General features: G+C 34.6%; 1 protein-coding gene across 7 annotated transcripts in view; it reads left to right on the top strand.

The window, feature by feature from the left end:
• Window positions 1-10014, top strand: part of LOC122514174 (basement membrane-specific heparan sulfate proteoglycan core protein-like) — a 94242-nt gene extending 84228 nt beyond the window's left edge. For all 7 annotated transcript variants that reach the window (XM_043630841.1, XM_043630843.1, XM_043630839.1 and 4 more), the window contains one exon: window positions 9785-10014. In XM_043630841.1, coding sequence (XP_043486776.1) covers window positions 9785-9894 — 110 coding nt within the window. In that variant the 3' untranslated portion in view covers window positions 9895-10014. The remainder of the gene's footprint in view (window positions 1-9784) is intronic.
• The last annotated feature ends 3855 nt before the right edge of the window (window positions 10015-13869 follow it).

Below are 13869 nucleotides of genomic sequence, written 5' to 3'. Positions count from 1 at the left end.
TCCTGTCATTCTACCTGCATCTCTTAAAAAAAAGGAAAAAAAAAATCTCTCTATTTCTTTCCCCTTTGGATTGGTTCTCAAGATAGAAACCCTTTTTTACCTCAGATAACGATTAAGAATTTTTCATAATCCAGCATTGGAATTTTAACGAACTTTTCAAAAATTCCTACATTTCTTTCTTCTTCTTCTCTCTCGTTCATTCTCATTTCACGAAATCGTAATTTCAGAACCAGTTATCGAAAGACGACTATGCACGGAGAGAGGTATCCCTTTCGCGGTAAAGTACTATAGATAATGAAAAAAAAAAAAAAGGAAACAAAGAGAAAAGATATCGTAGGATTATCGAGACACCGCGTACTTTTTCTTTCTTTCTTTCTTTCTTTCTTTCGCTCACCCATACACATGCACATACAAACACATACTTACTTAGGACGAAATGCGAGGAGAAAGCAACGCGATACTGCGTCGCGTTGCTGAGTTCGCGATTCAATTGGAGGATCCAATAACTAAACCAATTATCTCTACTGCCGAATGAGAAAGTTTTAATCCGTTCGTCGATTCAAGATAGTACTGGTGGTGTTAGTACCTCTTCACTCTCCTCTCCTCTCCTCTCTTCTCTTCTCTTCTCTTCTTGTCTCCAGCAACGTCGTCCTTGCGTGGGTGGTCTGGGTGATAAAGGGGGAAACAGGAGGTTGGATCGGGGCTGGTTGAAAGGAAAAGAGACGGTATACCAACGTTGAAATTATTCTTTCGAATGCGATAACCCATGCGGTGGGCCCATTGTTCCCCATTGTCGAAAGAATTTTCCCTCAATCGACTACTCCTATCTCTTTATTTTTATTTTCTTTCTGTCTCCCTCTCTCTCTCCCTCTTTATTTTCCCTCCATTTCTTTCGTTTCAAACCGTGCATTGTGATATTCGCGCTCGAAAAATAGTACCTGCGGTTTCCTTATCCGAAATGAGTTTTCATACTGTTCACTTTATTTCTATACATGCATGAGAATTTCTTTTTTTTTCTTTTTCTTCTTTTTTTTTTTTAATAAGAATTATTTGAACGCGTTGGACTGTTTCTTCTATGCGCGAATTTTCTACGATTTTGTCAACTATATTCGTATTTGATTTTTATTCGTTGAATTATTTATAAACAGTTGAAATGATTTAAATGATTGTTTCGTAAAATTGAAAGAAAAGTTCACAATTTTGACTTAACGATTGTGTAAATAAAAAAGAAAAGAAAAGATAAAAAAGAGAGAAAAAAATCAAAACGTCGGTATCATCCCCCTATAAAATCTCGAGCACGAAACATTTCCCAAACAGAAAAGGTAAAAAGAAAAAAAAAAAATAACATACTCCGGTAAATACTTTTGATCGTAGTCGACGAAATGGCCACTTCTAAAAGATATTTCCTCGCGGGTAGCCCATCGTTACGATAAGAAGAGAGAGAGAGAGACTTTATCTTATTTTTCTTGCTTTTTTTTTTTTTTATTTTTTCCCTTCAACATAACAGGGAGGAAACATTGGGGGATCGTTATTCTCTTTTAGCCAGTAGCCATCGGTTATGACGTAATATACGTAATGTAGGTAAACGACCACTCGAATAAAAAAAAAGAAGAAGAGAACAAGGAAAGGAGTATAGGAGGAAGTAAATAAAAAAAGAAAAAATAAGAAAAAGACACGAGGACGAGGATAAGGGGTTAGTCATTCTCCTTATACGCGTAGGTATAGTATATCTCTTTTTCTCAGTATAGCGTTGGTATAGAACTGAAGAGCATACGCGAGTCGGAGCAAAGGTTACTGTTCTCCATTCTAGAGGATGAACTTAACTGCGTGCTGCAGTCAGGGCTTTCCTCTTCCTGAAACTCTCTCGTCCTTCCTCTTTTCGAGATGAATACTCCTCCTCCTTCTCCTCCTTCTCCTCCTCCTCCTCCTCCTCCTCCGTAGCTCTCCAGCAACAGCAGCAGCAGCATCAACACAGCAGCATCTCTTTTCTATCCCTTACTCATCCCCTTTCAGCTTTATCCCTTTACCTACCCCTCATCTCTTTCTCACTCATCATTCCCCTTTATCCACCACCCCTCAAACTCTCAACTCCTGCAACTGACCTACCCATACCCTACTATCCTCCTCCTCTTCACCGACCTACCCTCCGGTTACATTGTACTACCAACGACCATTCTCAACCCGAATATTTACTAATGTCTCGTAAAAAGCGTAATAATTCTTGGTCGCTGTCCTCCTCTACTTCCGTATCTCTTTCTCTATATTTCTATCTCTGTATTTATATCTCCCTCTCTTTCTTTTTCGTTCTTCCTATCTTTCTTTTTCGGTGTGTTAGCCGTGTCCCACACTATTATCCTATTAACCCGGTTTCAATCCAAAATTCTAAATATATTCATAAAAATGTATACTAATAAATTTATCGAATATTTCTTCCCATTGTTAAATATTTCAAATTTAGAGAATATAATATATTATTTTAGAATTCGCTAATGTAATTTGTTTCTATTTCGTATACTTCATTATGACCCTGTTAAAAACTTCAGAAAAGTTAATAAAAGTCAATTAAGATTTTAATGCAGTTTTCGGATCTTCTTTCCATTGCCATTGTCAGGCTATCAGAAACAACGATTAAACTTTTCATTTTTGTACGTTCAACTTTTGCATATATATTTTTTCTTTTTCTCTATTCTTTTCCGCGTCGTGACCCAGTTAAAATCTCAAGAAAATTTAACAAAGATCAATCAAGTTCTTAAATGCAGTATTCGAATGTTCCACTTAACATCGCGAGATATTGAAACCAACGACGATTCTTGGGTTCATTTTCTTACCTCTTACTTACTTCCAATTGTACATTTTAATTTAAATCCAAGATAAGTTAATAAGGATCAATTAAGATCTTAATGCATTTATCGAATCCTTCCTCTTAACGTCGAGATATCGACAATGATCATTTTACGATCATTACAGTTCCTCAATGTCTTCAATAAAGATAAGCTTGACCTCATTCTTGCTAATAGTATTGGAATAACATTTTTAGATGATATTAAAATATATATATATATATAGATCTTGGGGGTGAAAAATTTTGTATTTCACGAAAAAGGTTCGCGAATAGGATGTCATCGTCCATATCTTGTTGATGGGTAAGATGTCCTTGTCTTGAAACTTACCTTCGTGGAAAGAGAAATGTTTCGAGACCATATACCCAGTCTTTTACTTGCAAGTTGAATTTCAAGCGATAGACATGATGTAACACTGCTGTCGTTGTTGGTTACAAAAGACACTCGTTTCCCTCCTTCGGACGTTGAGCTTTCACAATAAGAGAAAAAGGGAAAAGGAAAGAAAGAAGGAAAGAAAGAAAGAGAGAAATGAACAAGTAGAGAAAATATAACCGACGTGTTGTAGGTTAAAACGAAGCACCAAGAGAAGAAAACTTTTCGTGAGATACGAGAAGACAGGTATACTCCTTTTTCGGTGTTCCGGACAAGTTATCGTAGATTTTTCCAGCAATATGCACGCAACCTAAACTCCCTGGAATACTTAACATCTCTTAAAATGTAAGAGCTTACGAGTATAGCAATGAATTTCTTCCAACGATCGCCCACGTTTGGTTTTATGATTAATATCAAATATTATTTCTCTACACATATATTTCGTATTAATCATTATAAAATATATTTATGAATGATAAATGGTAAGTGATTTAAGTAACTATTACGACTAACTTAAAATGTGATTTAAGTTGAGAGTTTGCATAGTATAGAATATGCAGGCAAGGAACGTTCACTGGAATACTTAACATCTCGTAAAATGTAAGACCAAAAGGTATAGCAATGAAATTTTTCCTTTCAAATTTATATCCCATAAAAGATGAAATAGAAAATATTTCAGGTATAACAAATTTATCATAATTTTCATTTTTCTTTTTTTTATTTTTTAACAAATTATTACTCTCACGTAGAAATTTGAATGAAGAAGACGTACGAATATTAAGATAAAATCAAATCGTTAATAACGTTTGAATTCAATTGATATATAATATGAATACGTTGAATCATAGAATTAGAATGAATAGTATCTAGGATAATAGATGTAAACCATAGTGATCGAGAAACGATGTTTAATCGATAAATGCGTTTATTATAAGTAGATCACAGAGAGACAGCTTGACAGCGGTCATCATTGATAGCAATATACTAATAGCCATGATAACGTTTGAAACGTGAGAGTCGCTTTGAACGATTGCACGAGCCGGCAATACGGCCGAGGATAATGTCGATAGATTGCCAATTACCTGATTAATCAAGTTCGATTTAATCGTCTCGGAAATTTGCATAGGTGCAACGCCCCGTGAGACTTCCTCACGGACACGCAAATATCTACACACAAACTCGTACACGCACATACAAGGATCTACTTACGCACCTATGTATTTACACATATAAACATAGGTGGTCAGTCAAAGATGTTCAACCTGGTCATGTCAACCTGTCTAATCGGATATTTTCCAGTAATAAAATTCCAACAAATATTCGGATACTGTGTGCGTATATAGTAAAATCAATTTTATGGTTGCATTTTTCTAATTTTTAACGTAGATACTTACATATGAACATAGTCAATAAAAAAGATTATTCATCCGTATATAATACCTTCTAATTAAATGTTACTAATAATAAAATAAACGAGGCACTCATTGAAATGTTATATTTAATTTGCGATAGATGTCAGTCAATAATCTTAATAACATTTAATTTTTCCCTATAATATGGAAAGATTTCTCAGGAGTTATAACTACCGTCTGTCTTCATTAATATACTTATATATATAAATCTACCCTGTGTCCTTTGTAGATTACTCTGACAACTCGCGGTTAATATATCACTGCCGTGAACGTTACTCGCTGTTACTAACAGAGATTTAAGAGGTAGGGTAATGTTACGTAACGAGAATCGTGAAATGTAAAAGACGTGTCAGTAGTAAGAGAAAGCTAGCTGTGAAGGAGAGTATGGGCAAAGGGAAAGGGGCAAGGGTGTAAAGGGAAGAAAAGTTGAGGAGACGAAACGGTGTAATTAGCACGTTGTAATAAGTGGTACAACTATTTGAAGACAAGTATCGTTGTATGGCAACATTTTCTCTTTCTCTCTCTCTCTCTCTCTCTCACTATTACCCTTTTCCACAACTCCCTACATTTATTTCTCTCTACAATTCTCTCTCTCGCCATTTCCTTCATTTTTCTCTCCCTCTCTCTTTATTTCAACCACTCTCTTTCCCTATTTCTCGTTTCACCTTTCTCCACAACTCTATCAGTTTCTCCTTCCCGTTTCTACAACCCTATCTATTTCTCTCTCTCTCTCTCTCTTATTCTTTTTTACTTTGTTTTATTTCTTTCATTTTTTTTCTTACTTCCTTTTTCTATTACTTCTCCTATTTTCCTCTGTCTCTTTCTCTTCTTTAAATTCATGAAAATGTAACAAATAATTAGTTTAACCGCAAGGCTTGTATGTTAGAATTCGAGAATACCTAGACGAGAGGTTGAAAATTAATGAACTTCATTACGCGTTACGTTTAATTGACGCATTAATTATAAGAGAAACGAAGAAAGCCCTGGTACACGAAAGTCGTGAAAAAAAATTAATTTGCTCGACGCGAGTACTTCTCGTTCCACTTTTCTCTCTCTCTCTCTCTCCTTCTTTCATTTTGATACATTTATAAAAGTCGATATACCTGTATATATATATATATATATGTTTCAAAATGCAAACTGTCCAGACCAATTTTCATCACTTCAACTAATAATTTAACGAGAATTTCCATAAAAAAGAAATATAACTTGATCATCTATTTATTTCTCTGTCTTTCTATTTGTATAAAAATAAATTTGTGAAATTGAATCCAAATGGAAAAAAAAGAAAGACCAAAAAGATACTTTCGTGAAAAATATGTTAATAAATCAAAAAAAAGAAACAGAAGAAAGACAAAAAGAGAGAGAGAGAGAGCGTGTACGTTAAACGTTAATAAAAATTCAGTTCACTTTTCACCGATGAAATTGGAATTCTGCGTTTATGTGAGAATGCAATTTTTAATTGAGGCATTAGTCGATGCATGACATTCCACCCGCATACGTTTTGTTGTGTCGTTCACGCGAATACCAATTCTAGGGGAACTCGTCCACGGCATTTTACCCGGATAATTAGGGGAATGGCGAATCAACAATGACAAATTAACGAGTTTGTTGGGCCGCGTTGAATCACGTTTCATCTTTTCCACGATTTTTACATCTTTTTCTTCCGTATACTCAAATAAATATATGCATGCACACATAGTTGTGTATATGTGTATGTGTGTGTTTAAACATATATATATATATTATATATTAATACACACATATATACATTTCTTATTTTTATATTCTATATCGTTACCGGCAAATTATAAATCGATTAATTGTACATACAGCAAGCTGGGACATTCGAAACGTTCCAGTAAAATGTTACGTATTTTCTTTCTCATTCTCTTATTCATTCGTTTTGAATATTTCGTTATTAAAACGGCTAATTAAAATTACATCGAGTTGAATGACAAAACGAGGTAAAACGTATAAAAGAAATAAAGTTCTTTTACCGAACACGATTCAAACGATTTATTCCGTTCCCGTACCTCACGTAAATATACAATTCTAACCGTGAGTTATTGAATATGCACAATTTTCAAATATTTATTCGATATTTCCTTTTGCGCAAGAGTAAAGCATAGATCGAGTCTATGTTTGATGGTTTTCGTGGATGGATTTGAAATCCCAAGGAAGCGAGGAATAACACTCTTTGCGGGAATCTTTTCTTAAGAGAAATAGTACGAAATCCCAGAACCATTTCGTCGAATTCTTCTTCTTTCCGATGCACGGACGACGTGCTTCTTCCTTTTTTTTTCTTTTCCTTTTTTTATCATCGACAGAGATTTTCCTTTTACGTGAAATATAAAAATAAAAAAGGAACATTTTCGAAAATTCTCCGAACAAAATAAATAACAAGATAAAATCAATGATATTATTTTGGAAAATTAATCTGCTAGAATATTTTAATCAACGAATGTGTTTAACGTTATATCCGTAAAATGAAACTATATTCTGAAACAATATCTTTGTAATTTTTAATCTATTATAATATAAAATATCATTTACTGCGAACCGACAACAAGGCAATCAGAAATTCGTACGAGCGCGATCTTTTTACTCCGTTCGTTTAATTATTTTCAATTATTAATAATTATTATCGAAATAACGTATATAATTGATAATAATCTAACAACAATTAAAATTATTAAATGTATTAATAATAAATTCATTTTCTCATGTAAAATATCATTATTAAATACAATATTACACAACCGTAATAAACGTTCTTCGTAACATCGTTGTTATTAAATTTCTAACTACAGAAATTTTCTTCGTATTATATTATCTACTATATTTTGCTATCAAAGTTATTTCTAAATGTTCTTATTATTATAAAATTCTCTACTTTAGAAAATTCTCGCATAGTTCAAGGATGCAAATTTCTAGACATTCGAGAAGAGACACCCTTTACTCTGCTCACCTTATGTCACTTTCTGTCCCCTCCTCCCCCCATCGTTTCCACCCCTTTACGTCGTTATCATCGACGCATAGTTCACCTTCGTCGTTTTCCTTCAACGCTTTTGTCCTCTCAGTTTTCTTCTCGACGTTTCTCAAATGCATCCCCGGTTCCCTCAGGTTGCACTAGAATTTTCTTCCTTTATCTTTTTTCCCCTTTCTCGCTACCACCCCTTAGAAAAAGGCTGATGGTCCGTTTCCCATGAGAAACGAGCACTTTTTGTTGGTACCGTTACCCGTTCGTCGGATTGCCCGCAATAAATTGAACAACGCCTTGCTTTTGGTATGCTCCGATAAAAAGAACAAAAAAAAAAAAAAAATAGATAAAAAACATTGAAGCGAAACAAAAAAGGAAAAGAAAAAAAATGGTAGGTAAAGGAATAGGCATTTGGTAATGGGGGGAGGGGATTCGAGGGAAAATAGGATCCATCGATCCTTTCTCCAACGATTTCGAAGGATTTTAAAACGTGGTAGGAGGAGGAATCGTTCGCTTAATAAAAACATTCCACGGCATCGTTTATTTTTCTGAGAGCTCGGTAGAGATGCGAAAACGAATGAGAGAAACATACAAAGACAGAGGGAGACAGAGGAAAATGGCAGATCGTTTTTATCAAACTCATTCTTATTCTCTCTTTCTCTCTCCCTTTTTATTATTTTTTTATATTTTTTTCCCGGCCGCGTACCAGTGTGACAAACTTTTCTCGCCTTGTATACCCAAGAGGGATTTTGCGCATTAATATCTCCGTAGTAATATCCTTGATTAAAATTCTATCGTTCTATTGGGAAAAAAGGTTGGCCCTAGGGTTTATAGGAAAGATGCGATAGTAACGGTTACCTGGGGAAAGGGGAAAGGTAAGAGGGAGAAGAAGGGGTAGGATGGGGTTGGGTGAGGTGAGGCAAAGATAAGGTAGTTAGGGTGGAAAGTTCCAATGGCGGTTAGGGGTAGAGTAGATGGCAATAGAAAAGGATTAATTTTCTTCGACAATAACTTCGATCTCTGGTACGTAATTACACCGCGGAACCTTCCTTCTCCATTCGCAACGTAGAAAATAACTTCTCTCGTTTGTCTACTAAAGTTAGAGAGAAATAGAGAGTGTAAGAGAGAGAGATAGATAGATAGAGAGGGTGTAAGGGTGAAGAGAAAAAGACGAAAGAAAATTAATTCAATTCAGTCGGTTCCTTCAATTATCCTTTTCGCTCGTCCACAATTAGCAATTCGATGATCCGATCGGCGGCCATGCGACAGAACGAAATTTCGAAACTTAGTTGAAATGCTGAAATGTTCCTCCATCTTTCTTTAACTTCTTTCTCTTTATTCTTCTTTCTTATGTGTTTTTTTTTTTTCTTTTTCTTGCTTCACTTTTTCCATCGTAGATTTATTCTCGATTATATTTAGGATTCTAGTTTCTGAAGATATAATTCTTTAATTTGATTGTATATATATGTATAAAATCTAATTCAATCACGGAAATGGAACATTGAATAATGTATTTTTTGTTGGGTCATTCTACTGTTCGGTAATTAAGTTTTATCTATTATTATTGCCATCAAAAATAAAAAAAAAATTGGATATGGTAAATGACGATGAAATTAAGGATTGCATTTTTTTGTTTAGGTAATAAGATATTACTTTTTGAAAAGTTGATTAAAAAACTTGATTAAATACGATTTTATACAGACAGCTTCTAACATTAGCATTGAAAGTGATAGTGGGGGGACAAAAAATTATTAGCATATTCATTAGATGAATTTTAGTGTTTAAAAGGGATCTAACATATAAATGTGTCTCTAACCTAATTCAACCGTAGAATTAGAACATTGATTTAAATATAATCTAATTAATTCTCTTTTATATAAATCACGCGTTTAGTTTCATCTATGTTTAATAACGAGGTAATTCGAAGATCTAATTTATTCTTAATATCTTTACATACGATCGTAAGTTTTATTCGATTTTATTTAAAAAAGACAGAAATATTCTTAGAACAGTTTTAATTATCGAATTCTTGTGCTGAAATGAAACATATACATACACGTGTCTATTTTAATTCGATCACGACAGAATAAATCATTTATATTTTTAATAAAAATATGATACGTTGAAGAAAGAAATATAACATTGATTTATGTATTCCTTGGCTCGTCCTGTTACAGGAGAACATCCGGCGGCAATGCAACATGGAAATTCAAGCAACAGCGGTGCTGCAACGAGGACACTGGCGTTGCTGCTCTTACTTCTGCACGCCGGATCCTTCGCGAGGTGACTGGTCGATTGCGAGGACGTTCTATAAACGCGCCAACATCGATCGTGTCTCTCCCAAGCCTCCTATCTGACAGGGGAACGTGTGGAATAGGGAGAAGAAGAATAAGAACTAGAAGAAAAAGAACAAGGAGAAGAAGAACGAGACTGGAAAAAAGATCTAGAGCTAGAGAGAAAGAGAGAATAAAAAAACCGAAAACAGAAACTACAAAAAGAAAAAGATAAAAAAACCATCAATCGTTGGAGAGAAGGAGAGAAAGAAGAAGAAGGAAAAGGTAGTGGGAGATGTAGGTGAAGTTTGTAGAGGGTGTAAGTGAACGTGGATAGGAGTTGGGATTGGGATGGTAATGTGGGTGGTGGTGGTGGTGGTGGTGGTTGTGTGGGAGAGAACAGAGCACATCGAGCGTAACGAGCTTGTTGCATCTACGGAAACCCCATGCATCACCCTCAATCTTCTTCCCTCCCGATAACTCCGCGCCGATAACTTTGCACACGAGCACGATCTATCACCGTGTATGTGTATGTATGTGTTGTCTCTCACTATAATACGTACGAGTGTGTTTGACCTGTCTGTCTGTCTGCCTGCTTGTCTGTCTGTCTGTACGTATGCATGTGTGTATATCCATGATGACGGCTATCGCAGCCGAAATACAACCCAACGGGACAATCCCGAAGTCTCGAACGGACCCTAAACGGACCTAAAATTCAGTTGGATCTACCATCGGACTTGTCCTTCCAGTTGGAAACTGCTTCGAGCCACCATCGCGTTTTCCTATTATTATATACCTTTTACCACCACTCCTCCTACCCCTAAAGAGACCTAAACCGGCTTCTGTGTCGTGTATTTTCATCCCCTGCCCCCTCCCTCTTTCTCTTTCAATCTATTTATCCATCTATCTATCTATCTCTCTCTCTCTCTCTCTAACTCTCTTTATCTATTCTCATACTCTGTCACTTCCGTTAGTATGATCCCAAAAGACATGATAGAGAGAAAACAAGCATAAGAGAGCGAGAGAGAGAGAGAGAGATAAGATCTTATAAACCTATCTAGGAAGAATCCAGACAACACTGCGACACTCCCGGGACTTAAGTGTGCTTAAGGCGTGTGACACGTGCGAGTAGAAGGGTGGCTATACTCAAAGCCACCCCACACTCTCTCCCACACCTCCACCTCCACCTCCACCTCCACCATTTCGCTCCATTCTCTCCTTCCTTCCTTTCTTCCTGTCGCTTTTTTGTATCTGCTCGTAGGCTCTTAGGATCAATGTCGTTGTCATCGTCGTCGATGTGAAAGGAAGCAAAGGAAATCCTGTCGTGAAGTACGAGAAAATAAATGGCTCTGAATAATTGCAAGACCGGACCATTTTATTGGACTTTATATATGTAATTATATATGTATATATAATATATATATTATATATATGTATTTATGTACGTATGTATATGTATGTATTATATATGTTATATTTATCTACGAGATGGGACTGATAACAGTTGTTTTCCTGGACTTCCTAGTGTTTTATCAAGAAAAATAATATAATATATAGATATGGAAAAAAAAAAGTAAAATAAGAAGAAGAAGAAAAATAAGAAGAAGAAGAAGAGGAAGAGGAAGAAGAACTTTACAAATGATAACTCTGAAAAAGGGACATCAAAATATTCTGTGAGAGTGAAAATGACGATATAATTGTGTGGGACTAATTGAAATCGTTCGCTGTATGTCGAATGAACTTTTACTGTATGATTTTTTTTTCTCTTCAAAAATAACGCGTTGCATCTGTGTAGTTTTCGAACGGGCTATCGTCGTTGTTGTCTTCGTCTCGTAAAAAACTGAAAGAATATGAGAAAGGGAGAGAAAATGTACGAATATCTCTTAATAATGTTAAGAAATATATTATTAAGAATCCGTAAATTATGGAACTCATTTAATTGGCCTAACAGAATATAAAATTATTCGAAGATTTGTGGAATTATCTACTTTTCTAAGTTCTAAACCTCATCTATTCTCTTTCTCTCCCTTTCTCTTTTTCTACTTTTTATAATTTTTTCTTTTTTCTACTAAGCAAATGCACTCTCACCCGTGATACATTTTTTTGTTTTCATATTTCTTCCTTTATAAGCACAAGCTCGTTATTTCAACAGAATAATGTTGCTCGGTTCTAATTTGTGTGTATGTGCGCACGTGTATGTCATATTTCGTCGCTTCGGGTCATTGTAATATGCATCATGGAAAAAGAAAATGTCACTCGTTGTAAAAGGTTATAACATTTATCTTATTTTATTTTTTATTTTTTTAGAAACATCTGGGTCTTTTCATTTCCATACTTAAATTATTAAAACGTCAATTCTTCTTATATTCGACGGTACTAAAACGTGAAAATCTAAATTCGGAATTTTAAGTATGAAAAAAAAAATAACGTTATACCAATCCTTTTTCTCTCTCTGTCTCTTTTCCTTTCGTTTTATTCTTTCCTTTCTTTTCATTTTCTTTTACTTTCTTTTTCTTTGAAGAACCGTCAGAATAAGCTCGTTCAATATCACGGTCCGTTGCTTAGTAGAAAATCGTCGAATAAAATAGCCTGTAAATCCGATGAACGTGAAACTATCAAACGGATCATAACTCGAAATTACGCGAGTGTATAGATATATATATATATCTTTCTTTCTTTCTTTCTTCCTTTCTTTCTTTAAAACCGAACGAAAGAAAAGGCTTACGGAAACTTTTCTATATTTTTTCCAATCCTCCGTTTCCTTTTTCTATTTCTATTCTTTAAAATCGATCTTATGCAAGTAGGTATATATACATCTATGTGTCTATGCGCGTGTATATCTACTTTCGCTCGTGTACGTGTATGAGAGAAAATGATTTTTTGATAGTTTAATTAATTCTTGAAAATCTTCGATTTTTCCTCTCGATTCCTTTCTGTTATCCCTTAGAAATAAAATTCATTTAATGGGAAAGTTCGATCATTCGATAAAACTTCACTTTTCTTTTCTTCTACGAAAAACGGTAAAGCTCTTTTGGAAAGAGGTAGGGTGAAAGAGAGAGAGAGAGAAAGAGAGAGCAAATGAAAGGGGTCAAGAACTCAAACGAAATGGAGCTTTTAAAAGGAATTTTCAGTAGAAAGCAGCAACTCGCAATTATTTCTTCGATCAAGCGACACGTGCCGTACCAACGGCTTAATAGTATTATCCGACGTTGACAAACGGTTCGTTCGAGATGGAAGGAGTAGTAGAACGAAATTAATAGCCGTTGAACTCTCTACGATCTTTCACCATGCCCCTGCTCTTCTTCCTTTTCCACCTTTCCCTTGTTTCGTTCTCTGTCATTACGAAACATCGCGTTTTTTCATTCTTCTTATTTGCCTTTCGGGATTTTAATCATTTTTTAATTATTCCAAATTGTTGTCTCGTTTCATTCGCGTGTCTCAATGATAACGTCAACATTCCTTTTACTTTTTTAACCTTTCTTTCTTTTTATTTTTTCCGTGATTTCTAAACTTTCTATTGTTATTTCATCTTGCGTTTGATAATATTTTATCAATCTAAAATTTGTTATTGAAAATAACAAAAATATATATTTAAATATTTCATCTCGCTACGTGCTATATCATTTTTGAATTATTCATAAATATATTTTTTTCAAGCATTATCTTTTTCATTATAAAATGAAACTAACATTTTCATTCTCTACTAAATTACTGGATTTTATTCTTCTTTCTCTTATTTCGTACAGTACTCAAAGTAGAACAAAATTAATAGCCTTTGTTGAACTCGCGACGATCGTTCACCCAACCTATTCTTTCTCTTCCGCGTTTCTCTTATATCCCAAAGAGAAATAAGTTATTTAAATTCTATTTTCTTTTTACGATTTTGTAGTAATCCAAAGTTATTTATTATTTCTGTTCACGATTCCGTAAAATGTTAACAATTATTCAAGCAGAAAATTCATTTATATTCTTTCTTCGTGAGATACTAG

Source organism: Polistes fuscatus, unplaced genomic scaffold (genome assembly GCF_010416935.1).
Source record: "Polistes fuscatus isolate 324 unplaced genomic scaffold, CU_Pfus_HIC Scaffold14, whole genome shotgun sequence".
Classification (NCBI taxonomy): domain Eukaryota; kingdom Metazoa; phylum Arthropoda; class Insecta; order Hymenoptera; family Vespidae; genus Polistes; species Polistes fuscatus.
The sequence above is the reverse complement of the archived record's forward strand: the minus strand, read 5'-3'. Positions and strand labels throughout refer to the sequence as shown.